General features: G+C 41.4%; 1 protein-coding gene across 5 annotated transcripts in view; it reads left to right on the forward strand.

Moving 5' to 3' along the window:
* The window catches only part of mkln1 (muskelin 1, intracellular mediator containing kelch motifs), a 113378-nt gene that overhangs the window by 24181 nt on the left and 72623 nt on the right, over nucleotides 1–16574 (forward strand). For all 5 annotated transcript variants that reach the window (XR_007448434.1, XM_049567077.1, XM_049567078.1 and 2 more), the window contains 4 exons: nucleotides 3612–3724; nucleotides 4763–4975; nucleotides 11594–11815; nucleotides 11979–12108. Coding sequence is in view for 4 of the 5 variants with exons in the window: in XM_049567077.1 (XP_049423034.1) it covers nucleotides 3612–3724; nucleotides 4763–4975; nucleotides 11594–11815; nucleotides 11979–12108 (678 nt within the window). In the remaining variant the exon portion in view is untranslated. The remainder of the gene's footprint in view (nucleotides 1–3611; nucleotides 3725–4762; nucleotides 4976–11593; nucleotides 11816–11978; nucleotides 12109–16574) is intronic.

A 16574-nucleotide genomic window follows, 5' to 3' on the forward strand; every position in this document is an offset into this window, starting at 1 on the left:
ATGGTTAAAAAAAAGTAATTCCTGCTGGACATATGGCTGCCAGCGAGTGACTGTTTTAACTGGTGACTTTCAACGGAACATGGTTGCTTGTTGTAATTTAATACAATAAATGCAGATGAGTATGTATTTAAAACTGATTAAAGTAAAATTGCAGGCTTTTACAAGCACACTTAAATGTTCTGTTGGTGTTTTAAGGAGCTCCTGTCACCATGAGCAACCACACCGTATTCGGTTGAGAGTCACCAGTTGATTAACACTCGCTCGTTAAACTGAAACACTGGACAACATTGTACGTGTTCTGTATGTGATGCCGACTGTAAGATGTAAGATGTTTACTTAGTGGTCATGAAGTTGCCCTAGTCAGAGCAACTAAAGCCATATTTCACAATAACGCTACAGTCAGTTGGCTGAATTGGTTTATTCTGGGGCAACACCATAGTGACTAGGCATGTTACTCAGTACACTTACATGACATCAGAGAAAATGGATTTATTGTGTTAGTCCGACAAAAACTGGACTTTCAAAATACATGTAAAGGTGTTGGTCAGACTGAAATTGTACTTAATCGAAGCATGACAATACATACAATGACATGGTTGTAGCGTTATAAATGAAATAAGAATGAGTAATTATATTGTGTGTTTTGTTTTATAAATAGCCAAATGAGTCCGATAATCAAAGGGAGGAGTTGTACAGTTTAATGGCCACAGGTAAGAATGACTTCCTGTGGCGCTCAGTGGTGCATTAAGGAGCAATCAGTCTCTGGCTGAAGGTGCTCCTCTGTTCGACCAGAGCGTTGTGGAGAGGGTGAGAGCCATGCTGAAGTATCGCCCGCACCTTTGACAGCATCCTCCTGTCTGACACTGCTGTCAAAGGGTCCAGCTCCACCCCCACAACGTCACTGGCCTTTCTGATCAGCTTGTTGAGTCTGTTGGCATCGGCAACTCTCAGTCTGCTGCCCCAGCACACCACAGCAAACAGAATAGCACTGGCCACCACAGACTCATAAAACATCCTCAGCATAGTCCGGCAGATGGAGCGGAGCCTCCTCAGAAAATAGAGGCGGCTCTGTCCCTTCTTGTAAAGGACTTCAGTGTTCTTAGTCCAGTCCAGTTTATTGTCTATGAACACACCCAGGTACTTGTAGTGTTCTACAATGTCCACGTTATGCCCCAGGATGGAAACTGGGGTCACTGGTGTCCTCGTTCTCCTCAGATCCACCACCAGCTCTTTTGTCTTTGTTGTGTTGAGCTGCAGGTGGTTCAGCTCACACCATGAGACAAAGTTATTCACCACAGCCCTGTATTCAGCCTCCTCACCCTTGCTGATACATCCAACTATAGCAGAGTCATCAGAAAACTTCTGAAGATGACAAGACCCTGTCTGATAGTTGAAGTCCGTGGTGTAAAGGGTGAAGAGGAAAGGAGAGAGGACAGTACCTTGTGGAGCCCCGGTATTGCTGACCACTGTGTCTGACACACAGTGCCGCAAGCGCACGTACTGTGGTCGGCCAGTGAGGTAATCCACAATCCAGGACACAAGGGGGGGGATTCACCAGCATCGCCGTCAGCTTGTCACCCAGTAGAGCAGGCCTGATGGTATTGAAAGCACTGGAGAAGTCAAAGAACGTGACCCTGACAGTGCTCCCCGGCTTGTCCAGGTGGGCGAGATGCGGTTCAGCAGGTAAATGAGGGCATCCTCAACTCCAATCCGGGGCTGGTAGGCGAACTGGAGGGGATCCAGGTGCGGCCTGACCATAGGCCTGAGCTGCTCAAGGACGAGTCTCTCCAGGGTCTTCATGATATGTGACGTCAGTGCCACCGGTCAGTAGTCCGAGAGACCGCTGGGCTGCAGCGTCTTTGGCACTGGAACGAGGCAGGACGTCTTCCATATCACAGGGACCCTCTGGAGGCTCAGGCTCATTTTGAAGACACGATGAAGCACTCCACAGAGCTGTTCGGCGCAGGCTCTGAGAACCCGTGGGCTGACACCATCAGGGCCTGCAGCCTTACCAGCGGGGAGTTTGCTCAGCTGTCTCCTAACATGTAGAGGTGTAAAGAGTGCAGGTTGAGGAGGGGGAGAGTTGAAGTCCAAAGTGAGAGGAGGGCAGGTAGCATGGGAGCCAGAGGAGGTGTGAGGAGTGAGGGATGGGTGTGAGGGGCTCACCAAGTTGGATGAGGTGCTATCAGTGCAGATGGACATTGACCTGAAGCATATTGCAAAAGCAACCAAAGACATTTTTAAGGCAAAGAAGTGGAATGTTCTGCAATGGCCAAGTCATATCATCTGACCTGAATCCAATTGAGCATGCGTTTATCTTGCTGAAGCCAAAACTGAGGGCAAAACACCCAAAACACAAGCAGGAAGTGCAGACGGCTGCAGTAAAGGGCTGGCAGAGCATCGCCAGGGAAGAAACCCAGCATCTGATGATGCCTATGTGTCCAACACTTCAGGCAGTCATTGACTGTAAAGGATTTGCAACCAAGTATTAAAACTGACTGTTTAATTGATGATTATGTTAGTTTGTCCAAATACTTATGAGCCCTTAAAGTTGGGGGACTGTGTGAAGAAATGGTTGTAATTCCTATACAGTTCATACTACCTTTTTGAAAAAAGCCTTAAATGAAAGCTGAGAGTCTGCACTTTAAGCAGGTATTCATTGTTTCATTTAAAACCCATTGTGGTGGTGTACAGAGCCAAAATGATGACAACTGTGTCATTGTCCAAATAATTATGGACCTGACTGTACTTTGGTCAATAAATGGATTCCCCTCCCATGCTTGTATACTGGGACAAGGACAGTAGTACTAGAACCATAGCTCCACTCAACTGTGCAAATAACATATTGACTAACGTTAGTGAGCTCAGATCCACTACATAAAGCCACCATTTTCCAAACATACTGTTTCGTCAATTGTAGTGTATGCATATAGTAAACTCAGTTTGCACTGTGCAGCTGTATTATGTACACAAAAATGAATTAAAACCTTTTTAAAAAAATTGAAGCTGACTGCCCTGGGACGTGTGGTATGAAAGGATTCAGATGAGAAACAAAGAACAAAGATAGAAACATCTGTACAGAAAAGAATCAGCATCTCAGTGTTACCATCTTTACCACTGTACTCCGGTCATTGCTGGTAATGTTGGAACATTTTGGAAAATAAAAATGGTAAATGTTGCCTGACTACCATTTTCAAAATTCTGTTAGAACACACATTGTCCACTCTGTTTTCATTCATCATTTGAAATGTGCATATGCGTGTAAAAGATGTAGTGGGATTTGTGAGTGTTTTTAACCCATGTTTTGTACAAGTACACGCTCAGATATCAGCCAACACATGAAAATGCTGCAGGCTGAATCTTTCTATGTCATGCCTGTCTGTGTTAACAAATCTGTCTACAAAAAGTGACTTTATGCCAATCCAGCTCACCTTGGGGAGCATTAAATCCTTTTTGAAAGCATAACTTTAATCTGATTATTCACAGTAACTGAGTGTGTGACAGTTTGTAGTGAGCCGACGGTTGGAGAGTTAAGCAGTCTGCAGGCAGTGCTTTCCAAAACAATATGCAAATGACGGCCACTTGTTGAGTATAATGTTTGTTCCCTGCAGAGACTGTTTACCTGTTTGGGGGCTGGGACGGCACACAGGACCTGGCTGACTTCTGGGCTTACAGTGTTCAGGAGAACCAGTGGGCCTGCATCTCCAGAGACACAGAGAAAGAGGTGAGCAGGCTCAGACAGCTCAGAGGACAACAATCAAAAGTTGTAAGAATGTTTGCTTCCCAAAGACCTTTCATCATGTCCTAGTGCTTATTGCATGCAATTGCTTTTTGGTTTAGCTTTAGTTCTTCTGTCTTAATAAAGATAGAATTTAGAAATAAAAAGTATTTTTATGACTCTTCTCCAGGAATAGCTGTTGCTGGAAATGTTGTGCTTTAGGGCTGTATTCGTCCCATTCTTGTGAACGTGATGTCCCAAGAACATCTTTGGGGAATTTCTTTAAATTTGGCAAAAACGTCCACTTTGATTTAAAGATAAAATAGTTGGTTTTAGGGGTTAAAGGCCAAGGTCGTTGTGTGCTCATCTGTCTCATTCTCGTGAACGAGATATCTCAGGAACATCTCAAGCTAATTTCTTCATCCTTGAGCCTGTAGGAACTTTTGTGCCAAATTTTCACTGATTAGATTTTGGTGGTCAAAGATTAAAGGTCAAGGTCACCATGACCTTGCATCCAGTTCATTCTTGTGAAAGTGATATCTCAAGAACACCTTGGGAGGTTTTTTACAAATTTGGCACAGGCACCCACTTTGAGTCAAGGATGAACTGATTAGAATTTGGTTGTCAAAGGTCAAGGTAACTGTGAGCGTGCATTCATCTCATTTTGTAAATGTGATATCTCAAGAAGGCCTAGAGGGAATTTCCTTAAATTTGACACAAACGTCCACTTGGACTGAACGATAAAGGGATTAGAATTTGGCAGTCGAAAGGTAAAGGTCTTTGTGACCTCACAAAATGTGTTTTTGGCCATAAGTCGAGACTCAATTTTTGAGTTTTACACACGTCTAATCAAATAAAATAATGACGTGATGACATTTTATATCCAAAAGGTCAAAAGTCAACATCACTGTGACGTCATAATGTGTAATGGTCTCCTCTTTAAACATATTGACTGCATATCAAGACGAGCTATTTCTTAAAGAAACAAATTATATTTATAAATGTAGAACAGCTATGCATGTCTGTCTTTTATGTACCAACCAGAGTGGTCCGAGTGCTCGTTCATGCCACAAGATGTGTATCGACTCCCAGCGACGTCAGATCTACACGCTGGGCCGCTACCTGGATTCCAGTGTCAGGAACAGCAAGTCTCTGAAGAGTGACTTCTACCGCTATGACATTGATGCCAACACCTGGACACTACTCAGCGAGGACACGTCAGCAGACGGAGGGCCAAAGTTGGTATTTGACCACCAGGTAACTGGAATTTGTTTGTGTTTGTACCTCCCTGACTTCAGGCTTGTCAATAAGACTATCTCAATAGGGAAATGCGATAAAAAATATATGTCACTAAGGATGATAAGCTTTGGCCATTTTTACTTAATTTAGATCTAACAGCCTATCACAGCAAAAATAAACACAAGTACAGCCAGTCAGTCTGCTGCATCTCTTTCCTTTTTTTTTTTTTTTTTTTTTTTAAAATATATTTTTTTGGGCATTTTTGCCTTTAATGCACAGGACAGGTAAGTATGAAAGGGAGAGAGAGGGGATGACATGCAGCAAAGGGCCTAGGGTTGGGAATCTCTCTGTGCTGCAATCATTAGTCAATAGTCATACTTCTACTGTTATTATACACATATGACTATTGTCACACATGTATACTGCCAGATATTAATACATACCTTCAACATATTGTACTGCAGTAGCCAGAACTATAACTATAATATTATTACTTTCAATAATGTTGTTGTAAGCTACTGTCCTTACCTGCATCTCCCTCTCTCTCTCTCTCTCTGTGTCTCATTGTGTCATGTGGATTACTGTTAATTTGTTATGCTGATCTGTTCTGTACGACATCTATTGCACGTCTGTCCGTCCTGGAAGAGGGATCCCTCCTCAGTTGCTCTTCCTGAGGTTTCTACCGTTTTTTTTTTTTCCCCGTTAAAGGTTTTTTTTTGGGGAGTTTTTCCTTATCCGCTGCAAGGGTCATAAGGACAGAGGGATGTCGTATGCTGTAAAGCTCTGTGAGGCAAATTGTGATTTGTGATATTGGGCTTTATACATAAAATTGATTGATTGATTGATTGATTGATTGATTGATTGATTGATTCGATACGTATCTAGATACACGGGTTACGATACAATTCAAAAACAATATATTTTTAATACAGAACGATTCGATACAGTGTAGGAACGATACGATTCGATACAATTCTACGGTTAACATTTGTTGATGTAGACATTAATCGTACATTATGAAATAAAGAAGCCAATTCTATAAAAGTGACAAGTGGCAACAACAACACAATCACATGTCAAATGTATTTATTTTTAGACATGGACCAAAAAAAGACTTGCTGAATGAACATCATTTTGTTGGATGGGATCAATATAAAAATTAGAAGAAGTTTTAAACTTTAAGTGAAGTGAACTTTAAGTAAAATTTAAGTCTTTTAAACCTACTTGTTGTGGTTTTTTTTATTGTATTGTCTGTGTTTTTGCATGTATCTTATATGGACTTGAGTCTGGAATAAAGTTTATCATAACACTGTACAATATAGACATAAAGCAGAATAAAATAATAACATGCAATGTAGGGGCAGAATCTGACATCTCCTGTTATTAGTTGATATCATGGATTGTGATGACTAGCAGGTTATCACTGACAGCATGTCACACTATTTCTCTGTGTTTGCTACGCTCTGTGTTTTGTCATTTATAAAAAGATAAATCACTTTTCTATAATACATCAATTTTATTTCAATGGAATAAATTACTTATTGACTTATTCATACTTCAAAAACAGTATCAGTAAGTGATTAATATAGGGGAGATCAAAATAAAATAAATAAATAAAATAAAAAACAACCAGCCACCCTCCTCCCCTGACAAAGAAAGAACAGTCCCTAAAGTGTGGTGAGGTTTGTGGAAATGTGCGTGCACTATGGCCGCCGTATTTGACAGGAATACGTATTTCTGTCTATGTCTGTGAACCCCAGTTCAACCCATAACCGGCAGGATTCGCCTTTAGTTTCTGCTGCGGCTTGGCTGCTCCCTGGTTTATCCAACTAGCATTAGCTTCGGTTCCTCAGCTCCACTGGTCAAGCTGGCGCTGATGTTTACATCCGTTATCATTGTCAGTAATGCCTGCCACAGAGCAGGCCGCCGGCTCTCACGTTGTTTTAGAGATGCAAGCTGTTAAAGCCAGTCAACCGATTGCTAGTCTCGCGATACCCGATCCGTGACTCTACAATCGATTCATCTAAGGATTCATGGCTGATTCGTATCGATTGAGGAGGCTGTTACTGACGCAGCCGTATATCTCGCTTGTCAAACCGGATATCCGGTCGTATTGGTTAATCGTTCCCAACCCTAAAAGGGTCGCGAGCTGGATTTGAACCCGGGCCGCTGCGGCAACAGCCTTGTACATGGGGCGCCTGCTCTACTACTAAGCCACTGATGCCCCGCATCTCTTTCCCTTCTGCTCTTATTCGCTGCCTGTTTGCAGAGCAGAGCCTACAGGGGAGAGAATGAAGCAGACTGAAGAGAGTCAGTGATGACAATGCTGCTCATCCACAAATTCATCAAAAGGGAGATGGTATGATCAGTTTATCAAACACCTGTTGAACCAGCAGAACAAAAATCTACAAAAATGTGGCTTCTTCAGTCACTCTGCCCGCAGTAACATCCAATTTCTTTTTACACAATTACAGAGCTCCTTATGCTAAAGTGCTGAAAGTGAACTCACCTTATCCTCCCTAAGCTGAGGAAACCATTGACAAAAAAGGCAACACAACATCAGTTAGGCATGGGACAATGTGAAATTTTCATATCAGGACTAACCCCTGCCAAAATAATTGCAATCAGTGTTTTATCTTTTTTTTGGTGAACATCCTTTTTAGGAAAAAAAAAAAAAAAAAAAATCTTAAAAAGCCAGGCTTGTGAAGTATTTTAAATGGCACCATATCTTTGGCAGTGTTGGGCAAATTACTCTCAAAATGTAATAGTGTAAAGTTACTTTACAGTATTACTCTATGTGTAGAGTAATAAGTTACATATTACACTACTTATGCGTTGCTTTCACCAAAATAAGCACAGAAGACCTAATGTTCATTTTAAGGGTCAAGTTGCTTCACAGCAGGTAATCAATGCACAGAAGCTCCAGTTTATTACTTGCTTCATTGCTTGACCCATTCATGCATTCACATACAATGGTGACCACTTTGTATTTAAATGGAAAAAAAAAAAAGATAAAGAGCAATGAAATAGTCTAAACCTTTTTAAATAAATGAATATCCTTGGACACAGGAACGGTAAGGCAGAGGATCAAAGTTTGATAATTATGAGATATGGATCAATATTTGTGAGCCTAGGATATGAAACACAACAAACAAATATTGAGGTTAGCAAAATGAACAGAATGGCATGTGGGTCAGTCACTATGACGAGTGCAAATTAATACACCAGAGCTGAAAGACCCACCTGCCCGTTCTCAGTGTCCTGGTCAGCTACAGCAGCAAGTTGTGTATAAGAACGGGATGGTGTGCCGGTATTGCTTTGCTATTGTAGGGGATGTGAATGGAAATGCATCCAAAATATACTAACATCACAGAGATGTGCCGATCACTGGGACAAGGAAAGAACTAACCAGAGGCCAGCTCTTTATCCCCGTTACTTTCAGGCAGTTGTAGGACGTAAAAGCAGAACAAGATTTGTTGTAGACATTGCATGTATATAATGGAAACACTGAACATGAAAATGCACAGTACGACATGACCCATCTGTGCTCATCATCGGCACCTTTCTTTGATGTAGTCTGTAGTGACCGTAGACTTTATAAATACGTTTTTTTTCTGGTGACACACTGGTAGAAGTGAAGCAGTATGGATCAGTGTGGATGAATGAAAAATGAAAACAATAAACAGTTTATTTCAGGTGGTAACATAACGTGACATTATAAATGTAATACCCAGAATTCTATTGGTAACGCGTTATATTACTTTGTTAATGCTAATTTGTAAGTAAGGCGTTATGGCCAGCAGATATATTTGGATATAAAATATTACATTGGTGAGTGATTCAGAGTATTTTGTTGTTTGAGGTTGGTGCATAAAAAGCCTTTTTATGCAGTCCCTTTTATTGTTGGTTGCCCAGCAGTCTCCTCATAGCTTCACATTAAGCTTTTTAACTGACACAGTCAGTTGTTTTGTATTGCGCAGTTGCCACACAGTCAGAAACACAGCATCTGATTGGTCCATAAGTCAAGAATTCAGCCTTCGACTGGTCAGTAGGCTCATCATGAATGGCTAGTGGGGACAGGCAATAACAACAAAAACTATTTTTGACAAAGAAACTGTATAGATAACCACAGAAGACATTCAGTGTTGACTATCATTCTGGATTTATTTTACCAAGTCACCAAGATGACACAGCAGTTCAAGGCTGGTTTACAAAGCTTCTGATTCTGATTGCCCGGAAACCATAGTTTTAACAGCACGACAGTTAGTGTTAGCCTCTGGGCAATAAATGTAAGTCTCTCAGATGCAGCATGCTTACATAATAGTCATATATGACATTGTTGACCCCAGAGTTAACTTCTGTAGTGTCCAGTACAGTATGTCAGATATCTCTCATCAGTCCTGTTTAATGCTTGGTGGTGAGACAGACCTGACCATGGGATACAGTACAGGCCAAAAGTTTGGACACACCTTCTCATTCAACGCGTTTTCTTTATTTTCATGACTATTTACATTGTAGATTCTCACTGAAGGCATCAAAACTATGAATGAACACATGTGGAGTTATGTACTTAACAAAAAAAGGTGAAATAACTGAAAACATGTTTTATATTCTAGTTTCTTCAAAATAGCCACCCTTTGCTCTGATTACTGCTTTGCACACTCTTGGCATTCTCTCGATGACCTTCAAGAGGTAGTCACCTGAAATGGTTTTCCAACAGTCTTGAAGGAGTTCCCAGAAGTGTTTAGTACTTGTTGGCCCCTTTGCCTTCACTCTGCGGTCCAGCTCACCCCAAACCATCTCGATTGGGTTCAGGTCCGGTGACTGTGGAGGCCAGGTCATCTGCCGCAGCACTCCATCACTCTCCTTCTTGGTCAAATAGCCCTTACACAGCCTGGAGGTGTGTTTGGGGTCATTGTCCTGTCGAAAAATAAATGATCGTCCAACTAAACGCAAACCGGATGGGATGGCATGTCGCTGCAGGATGCTGTGGTAGCCATGCTGGTTCAGTGTGCCTTCAATTTTGAATAAATCCCCAACAGTGTCACCAGCAAAACACCCCCACACCATCACATCTCCTCCTCCATGCTTCACAGTGGGAACCAGGCATGTGGAATCCATCCGTTCACCTTTTCTGCGTCTCACAAAGACACGGCGGTTGGAACCAAAGATCTCAAATTTGGACTGATCAGACCAAAGCACAGATTTCCACTGGTCTAATGTCCATTCCTTGTGTTTCTTGGCCCAAACAAATCTCTTCTGCTTGTTGCCTCTCCTTAGCAGTGGTTTCCTAGCAGCTATTTGACCATGAAGGCCTGATTCGCACAGTCTCCTCTTAACAGTGCTAGGACTCTGTGTGGCATTCATCTGGTCTCTGATCTGAGCTGCTGTTAACTTGCGATTTCTGAGGCTGGTGACTCGGATGAACTTATCCTCAGAAGCAGAGGTGACTCTTGGTCTTCCTTTCCTGGGTCGGTCCTCATGTGTGCCAGTTTCATTGTAGCGCTTGATGGTTTTTGCGACTCCACTTAGGGACACATTTAAAGTTTTGCAATTTTCCGGACTGACTGACCTTCATTTCTTAAAGTAATGATGGCCACTCATTTTTCTTTAGTTAGCTGATTGGTTCTTGCCATAATATGAATTTTAACAGTTGTCCAATAGGGCTGTCGGCTGTGTATTAACCTGACTTCTGCACAACACAACTGATGGTCCCAACCCCATTGATAAAGCAAGAAATTCCACTAATTAACCCTGATAAGGCACACCTGTGAAGTGGAAACCATTTCAGGTGACTACTTCTTGAAGGTCATCGAGAGAATGCCAAGAGTGTGCAAAGCAGTAATCAGAGCAAAGGGTGGCTATTTTGAAGAAACTAGAATATAAAACATGTTTTCAGTTATTTCACCTTTTTTTGTTAAGTACATAACTCCACATGTGTTCGTTCATAGTTTTGATGCCTTCAGTGAGAATCTACAATGTAAATAGTCATGAAAATAAAGAAAACGCATTGAATGAGAAGGTGTGTCCAAACTTTTGGCCTGTACTGTACATTTGGTCAGATACTGAATGGGTGACACTGTGAGCAGCAGCAGCAGCTTCAGTGGTCCATCTGTGTCTACACAGTATGAATTCAGGCACAGAGTGTATGTTTAGCAGCGCTCAGTGTCTCAACACGTAGTCAGACACATGTCATCTATTGCCCAGCTTAGATCTCATATGAAGGCTGTAGCTCCAGGTTTTGCCCAGTCACAGTCACTTTAAATGTTAATAGACAGCAGTATTCTCTATCCAAAACAAGCTGCTCATGGCTTAAACAGGTGTCTGTGTTTTATCAGTGGATTAAAGAGTCAAAAATTAATATATTCACAATCAGAAAACATAGTGAAATATCAGATGTGAGTATCCATATGACGGACTTTGAATTCAAAGCTGTATATGTACAGAAACCAAAAATGGTTAGACAGTATATCATTGAAAAATAAAAAATGAAGCAGAAATCTGGCCGCTGTAATTGAGCCCTTTCTCTAATCCTCCCACACAAACAGTGGAAATCAGAAACTCATCCTGCTCCCTCTCTGAACTTTCTCTCAAACTTCATGTTCTCTTCGTCTTTGCTACCTGTTCATCCTGCAGATGTGCATGGACTCAGAGAAACACATGATCTACACGTTTGGTGGTCGGATCCTGACATGTAACGGCAGCGTGGAAGACAGTCGGACATCAGAGCCTCAGTTCAGCGGCTTGTATGCCTACCACTGCCAGGCAGGAACGTGGAGCCTCTTGCGGGAAGACTCTTGTAACGCTGGGCCAGAGGACGTCCAGTCACGCATTGGCCACTGCATGCTCTTCCACACTGTGAGTCCAGTTCGCCTGTCTCAGTACACATTTAGTTTGATTTCTATTGCTGTGAGGATAATTCTTCCTGCAAAATTAAATAAAATACTGTACACTTGAATGTTAATTGTTATTTCTTTACCTTCATTTTTGTCTCTTTGTTTTCTGAACCTCATGATCACAGAGAAACCGCTGTCTGTACGTGTTTGGAGGTCAGAGGTCAAAGACTTACCTCAATGATTTCTTCAGCTACGATGTGGACGGAGACCATGTAGAAATCATATCTGATGGCACGAAGAAGGACTCAGGCATGGGTAAGATTCATTCTCTGTTATACACCTCTGTTAGTTACTCTGTGCAAGAGAAAAAGATTTGGAAATATTTTTATTCCTCGGTGTTGGCAATAGCAGTGGTTGAAAGCATTATGTTTTTAGGTTGTCTGTCCAAATATTCCCCATTTTGGTGAATGCAATATCTCAAGAACACCTTGAAGAAATTTCTTAAAATTGGGAACACACATCCACTTGGGCTCAACGATGAACTGATTAGAATTTGGTGGTCAAAGGTCAAGGTAACTGTGAACGTTTGTCCGTCTCATTCCGTGATTGGGATGTCAAAAGTCAAGGTCACCATAACCTTGCACTGGTTTCATTCTTGTGAACATGTTATCTCAAGAATGCCATGAGAGAGCTTCCTGAAATTTGGCACAGACATTTTGAGTCAAGGATTAACTGATTAGAATTTGGTCGTCAAAGGTCAAGGTCAATGTGACCTGACAGAACATGATTTTGTCAATAACTCAAGAATTCATAAGCTAATTATCAGGGTTTTCCCTGCCTATCTAAGACAAAGGTGGGCTGCCTGGGTGATTTTGGCCACCGCCTTGGTTAAAGCGTGTGCATGGGGGGGTTCAGATGTAGCGTCTTTGCATGCACAAACCCATTACTTTCAATGTAGACGCGCGTCATGCGTGCTCACAACCCAAAGTGATGCCGTAGTGGCGCGCATTCAATGCAACGCGCTTGTTTTTTTCATCCGGCGCACAGCTCCACGGACCTGCTTCTCCTTCCCGTGTTGTGTCAGATCCTGGTTCCCCCCTCACGCGGTGTCTCTCCCACTGTTTCCTACAGAACTCTGCCCCGTTTGAAAGGTTAAGGAAGCCCGAATGTGGAAAGACATCTCCTCCAAGATGTAGAATGTGTATTATAGAAGAGAAACACACATTTCAGGACCGCTGACTTGTATCATCAGAACAGACATGTCCTGTGATTTTTCAGCCTCCTTTCATATTTAATAGAGGGGGGGACAAGACCTAACAGTAATATTCTCAGCTGTCAGGATGTGCCTGCTGTAAAGGGTAAATAAAATCCTAGAAGGCTGAAAATAACAGGACATGTCTGTTCTGAATATACAAATCAGCAGTGCAAAGCTCAAGCATGTGGGGGACATTGATGAGACTATGGCGGCCATTTTACACAAAATGTCTAATAAATAATGAAGTAATGACATTTTATATCCAAAAGGTAAACTTCACTGTGACATTATAATGTTCTGCTTAAAACACTTTTCTGGCCATTATTCAGAAGATGTGTGTGAAGCATCCATGTTTTTGATCACTTGTCAGTGATTCTGATTCCTAGCTGGTGAAATTAGGACGGATGATAGTGAACAGAGAAAAGGTGTGTTTTCAGCCTGGATTTGAAAGTATCAACACAACTTGTCTCTTGAATGTGCAGTATGAGATTATTCCAGAGAAGTGGAGCGCGATGGACAAAGGCTCAACCAGCTGAAGAGTTTGCATCACACAGAGCAGGGTTCAATGCTAAGGTTTTTTTTTTCACTTGCCCGGTCGGGCAAGTTAGTCAGAGATCTACTTGCCCGAAGTCAGTTTTTACTTGCCCTAAAAAAAATTGTTTAATTTCAGCGGCTATCAATTAACAAAGACTGCAGTTATTTTTATGTTATGTAATCTTTATTCACACTGTATTTATTAATTAAAACAACATCTGTCATGTATTGTAGCTTAATTCCTACACAAATATGACAGTGTCGGGGCTTAAAGTGAAAAATTCTCCATCTATAATTTTGCGCCCTACTTGAGCCATGCCCATCTCTATTTATTTTTCACCCCTCTCTCCAGTTCTCCTGTATTAACACCGGGTTTAATATATTTTGCTTCCATCTTCCTGCTCTGCTCTACTCTACTTCAACGCTACTTAGCTCTCTCTCTACTCTACCAGTAGACTACCACATCCAAAACGCACACAGCAGTGTTTCCCCTAGGATGGAGTTGTAGCAGTGGAGGTGAAGCACACGCATGAAAAATAATTTTCACATGCGTGAAACTTTTTGTATATAATTGCAAAGCACAGCCTGCTGGGATGTTTCTATGTATCTACTGGCACCAGAAGGGCTCTTTAGGACTAAGTACATACAGTACATGTGTACACAGTATGAGCAGGTGAAATGTCTGTCTAGCTTACATATGAGGTGTCTCAAGATTTAGGAACATACTTTTATTATATTCAATACAATTGTAAGAAGTCACTTGACATGCTGCTGTTTTGTGCTATGACCTATTTAAGTGTTGGAAGTTGTTATTTATGTGACAACGCCTGAACGCAACACAAGCTCAGCATGAGTGCTGCGCTGCTGTGCGAGCAGCTGTTTGTCTGTGCAGCAGTCTGTCGATGGTTATTTAGGCTACACACTGTCCATAACAATAACTTTGTCAGCTGACAAACTGCACCGGGCTCGGGGTCAGGTTTGGTCAGGAAAATGCGGCCCGAGCCGCTCTAGCGTGCTCACCTGTGTGTGTGGCGGAACTCCGCCGTGCGCGATACAGAGAGCAGAGGAGAATTGTTAATGTGTGACCGTGTGGAAACAGAAATGACACAATGACATAACACCATAAATAGTATATTGTTATGTTATTATATGAAGCGTCCGTCATGCAAAATAATATCAATGGGGGCTGTGGGCAGGACATTGTTACGTGTGCCTGTGACTTCAGGCAGAGAGACTGCTGCATCAGAGCCGAAGGAGCACGTTTTAAAATACATTTATTTTATCAATTAGTTATTAACTTTTACTATTTTTAGCAACTTGCCCCATCGGGCAAGTGAGTTGTTAGTTTACATGCCCGACCTTGAGTTTTACTTGCCCCGGGCAATCGGGCAATCCTTATTGTTGAGCCCTGCACAGAGGAATTATCTAATAGGCATCAAGGGAACATAAGGGGTGTGATTGAGTGTATGGGGAATAAGGCTGGAGATATTTAAGGGAGCCTGTCCTTTTAAAGCCTTCTAGCTAAGAAGGAGGATTTTGATTCGGTGCAGAAATAGTTAGGTATATAGGTAGTGACAAGAAGGATTACAGTTTGGACATCAGCAAGCTTTTAGGTTGATAACAACTGGCTGAACTGTGACTTTCAACCATCAGCAAACAATACCTTCACGTCCTGTCTCCTCTGCTGATTGAATTCTTCCTTTGGTTATATATTAAATATCAGTCTGATTCCAGGTATCCAGATCCTCCCAGTGTAATTATAATTCAAGTCCACATTCTTCTTTAGTATCAGTGTTCTTGAGCTTTAGCTTTCATTCATAGGAAGCAGGTTAATTTTTTTTGCATGATGGGTGCATGTGGGTGCTTGCGTGTGTTTTCACTATAAATAGCAGTAAATAATAAGAGCAGGGAAGTTGTAAAATACCAGGAGGAGGGGGATTTTAAATGTAAATTATTAGTAACAAAATATAATTTATTAGTGACCGATATATCGTTGGCTGATAAATAAGATGATTCTATTATTGCCATTTTTCCAATAACAGAATTTCATAGTGCTTTACTGAAGGCTTTTTTTTCCCTAAGCTCCTATACAGTGCTGCAGATATGATGTTTTTCTGTAGGCCAACACAGAAGTTGCAGAAAATAAGTTCTGTGGCAAACAAATGTTTATGATACTTAATAATCTTCACAAAGGAATACCACTTCAATGATTTTTGAAGTGTATATGGAATCACCAGAAGTAAAAGCTAACGTTAGACTATAAACAAACTACACTAAGGTTGCTTAATGTCACCACCAGAACAAGGCAGTAAAGCCATATTCGGTGTGATGACGTTCTGTAGTCTCATTGAGTCACTTGTTAGCAACTGCCTTTTTTAATGGACATAAAACCATCAAAATTCACAGTTTTTGTTTGTTTGTTTGTACTGTTTATTCTGAATATGCAAATAGTACAAGGCTTCCCGATTGCTACTAAACAAATTCTTTGCACAACATAATATAGAAATGAAAATTGAGGAAGCAAAATAATAATAAAACACAGAAAAACAGAAAGTAAATGACATATTCGAAAAGGAGTGAGAAGAGGGATAGCTTATTAGCTCTCACCCCTTTGTAAAAATAAAAAAATATTATACAACAGTTAGTTCCGGCCCTGGAATCTGATTGGTCGAGAGACAGTAAAACCGTGATGATATTGGAGTACAACATCACGGTTATTTCACTTTGTATGTATCACTCCGCCTCACAGCTGATTGCAATCAACAATCAAATCAAAACTGACGGTTACTGTCAGTTAGGTCAGCAGTTGCATTGTAGGCTAATTAATTCATCCACTGTCAAACAGCCAAAAATATGGATTTATTTCCTAAAATAAGTTTTGAATTGAACTATGAATGGTCATCAGAGGAAGATGAGGGAGAGGAGAAGCTGAATCCATCTGAGCACACATCCAGGTTTGTCAGTGTTTCATCAGCGAAGCTCAATGACTTGG

The sequence above is a fragment of the Epinephelus fuscoguttatus genome, linkage group LG22, assembly GCF_011397635.1.
Source record: "Epinephelus fuscoguttatus linkage group LG22, E.fuscoguttatus.final_Chr_v1".
Lineage (NCBI taxonomy): Eukaryota > Metazoa > Chordata > Actinopteri > Perciformes > Serranidae > Epinephelus > Epinephelus fuscoguttatus.